Raw genomic sequence first — 2,685 nt, forward strand, 5'->3', positions numbered from 1 at the left:
AAAAGCTCATCACTCCCACCTCCCCCACCCCTAGTAGCCATGTTAACACAGGGCTTATGTTGGTGAACACCTTTCTCCTTGCTCAGCAAACTTGCAAAACCTACAGGAACATGATTAGACAAAAAGAGATTTTTGTTTATTTTACCACAGTAGGATCTCAGCACACCATGTTATACTGCATCTTCCTTTTAGCACTTATCAATTTATCATGGCCACACCTATAAATAGTGGATGCACGTTCTGCCTCTCCTCTCTCTCCCAGTTCTTTGTGCATGTACATTTGTGTACATGCTCACGTGCGTGTGCGTGCGCGCGCACACACACACACGCACGCACGCACACACACGCACGCACGCACGCACACACACACTCACACAGATTATTCCACAGAGGTAAAGTCCTCATACGAGGTATGGGCATCTTATTTTTTTCTTTTTTATCTGTTTCCATTGCTACTCTTCGGTAATCTGAATTAGGAGCTGTGTGCTGAGTAACGGTTGGGATGTGTAAACTCATCGTCCTGGTTAGACACCAAGTTTTTTAAGTGTCCCATGAGCCCTCTGGGCTGGGCCGAGCATAGAACCGGATATGTGTAGCAGCTGATAGCCTACAGTTTGATTCTGGTCTTGATTCTTAGTCTCTATCTGTGAAGGGATCATGGTAATAACACTACCTCATAAGGTGGTTGAAAAGATGGGGAGAGATCCTGCATATAACATGCCTGGCACGTAGTATGTGCTTAGGAAATGTGAACTCTTGTCCCTGAGTTCCCTATTGTGGGGGTTTGGGGCAGGAAAGGGGGCCTCCTCTCTGTGATGATAAAGCAGAACCAGGCTGGGAGGGGTCTTCTGGTACATGATGCCAGCCCTGTATAGTAGGGGATGGGGCCATCAGAGCCTGGGGGTCAGGGAGTCAGGCTGGTTCCCAGGGACCCTGCCCACCCTAATTGCGCTCTTGTTTCCTCCTGCTTTCCCAGGACAAGCAGTTGCGGATCTTCGACCCCAGAGCAAAGCCCAAGGCCTCCCAGGTGAGTTGTATGGACAGCTGGGTTGAGACCACAGCAACTCCAACAGGTACAGGTGGGGGCAGAGTTAGCCTCCTGGCAGACAGATTCTACCACACCCCATGCTCCTGGCTGAGGCCTGGTGGGTGTGTGCGGGGAGGTCACCTAAGAGGTGGGCTCCAGCTGTTTCTGGGAAGCGTGTTGTGGGTCCTGGGAGGGTTTGGCTTTGACCACAGGGTGGGGTGCAGCCAGGCTGCCCACAGGCCTTTAGTAGAGGCGTCCCGTGGCTTCAGGAAGCTAATTTGAGAGTCTAACTTCCTCTCCTTCTTTGGGACCCTCATCCCACCCACCCTTCCTGGCATAGTCAGCATAAGCTAGCCACAGAGGAGCCAAAAGACATAGGACCACCCTCTGCACCCCTCTGGTCTCGCAGTGGGCGGACCCTTGGTATCTGCCCCAGGTCTGTAGACTGCGTTGGGGCCCTGCCAGATCCACGGGACCCAGGCACTGAACGTGTTTGGTTTTGTCTGTGGTTGTGCATAGGGTGCATGTGGCCTTTGGAGTTCCGAGTGGGAGGGCTGGGCCTTGGGTTCATGCTACAGGCATTGAGCCACTGGGGAGTCATTCATTTATTCAACAGCAGTTTGGTGCCAGGCACAGAATGTTCTATGGTGAACGAGATGGACACATAGGCAAATTGCTGCAGGGGCATGGGGGTGGCTTCTCTTGTTGGAGCAGTCTAGTGCTTTCCTGAGGGGCTGGCTTGGAGCTGAAGCCTGAGTAGTGCAAAGGGGATACACACAGATGGGCAGAGGTAGGATGAGCTTGTTCCAGGAGAGAGGGGCACAGGGGAGGCAGGGCCTGTCACCTGTGCTGTGAGAAGCTATTAGAGAGTTTCAAGCAGAAAGTGAGATGAGCAGATTTACATTTAAAAAAAGGTTTTTCTCAATACCGAGGAGGCTTTTTCTCTAGAAAGGTGAAGTTCAGGGTCCTGTTGCCAACTCAAGGGAAGAGCTCCCCAGCAACGCCCCAGGCCCGTCACAGATGCCCTGGTTTCCATTTCTAGGACTTGTTTTTCCACCTGGGGCCAAGGGTAATCCAGCAACTTAAACTCAACCAGCCAGGGCCCTGTCCCCACCAAACACAAACACACACTCACACTCACAGGATTCCCCTCAGGTAGCCAGTTGCAACTTTTTGCCCAAGACGGTCCATTCACTTCCACTTTGGACTGGCTAAAGATCTAAAGGAGGCCCCATCCTGACAGGTGAACCAAGCTGGGCAGAACTGGTTTTGGTGCTGCCCCGCCTTACCACCTACCCAGGCCGAGCTTTGTCTGGCTGGCAGGGTAGCTGAGTCTGAGTCTCAGGGCAGTGTGGGCGTGAGCGATGCGCCCCACCGTAGTTTTCTGTGGCCAACCTCCAAGCCTTTGCTTGGAACGGGGGTCCCAGGCTCAGCTTAAAGGAGGGAGACTGAGGCCCTATCCTCTCAGCTTTCTTAGGTCACCCTCTCCTACCAGGGATTGGGGCACAGTGCATGGCACCCCCATTCCTGCCCTGACTTGATATTGCCAGTTCCCCTAGCCTTTCCCTCCTCCTCTTCCTCCTCCTCCTCTTCCTCCTCCAGAAGGGAGGGGACGGTAATAATGCTGAGGTGGAGACAGAGTGGCTGCCGTCCAAGGG

At 53.2% G+C, this 2,685-nt stretch overlaps 1 protein-coding gene across 2 annotated transcripts in view; it reads left to right on the forward strand.

Annotated features, from left to right (window-relative positions):
- LOC105303090 (coronin-7) overlaps positions 1-2,685 on the forward strand; it is a 58,495-nt gene that overhangs the window by 21,107 nt on the left and 34,703 nt on the right. The window contains exon 7 of one of the 2 annotated variants that reach the window (XM_011376473.2): positions 977-1,027. The exons of the other annotated variant lie outside the window; for it this stretch is intronic. Coding sequence (XP_011374775.1) covers positions 977-1,027 — 51 coding nt within the window. The remainder of the gene's footprint in view (positions 1-976; positions 1,028-2,685) is intronic. 2 annotated transcript variants of the gene reach the window in all.

This window comes from Pteropus vampyrus, unplaced genomic scaffold (assembly GCF_000151845.1).
Source record: "Pteropus vampyrus isolate Shadow unplaced genomic scaffold, Pvam_2.0 Scaffold300, whole genome shotgun sequence".
Classification (NCBI taxonomy): domain Eukaryota; kingdom Metazoa; phylum Chordata; class Mammalia; order Chiroptera; family Pteropodidae; genus Pteropus; species Pteropus vampyrus.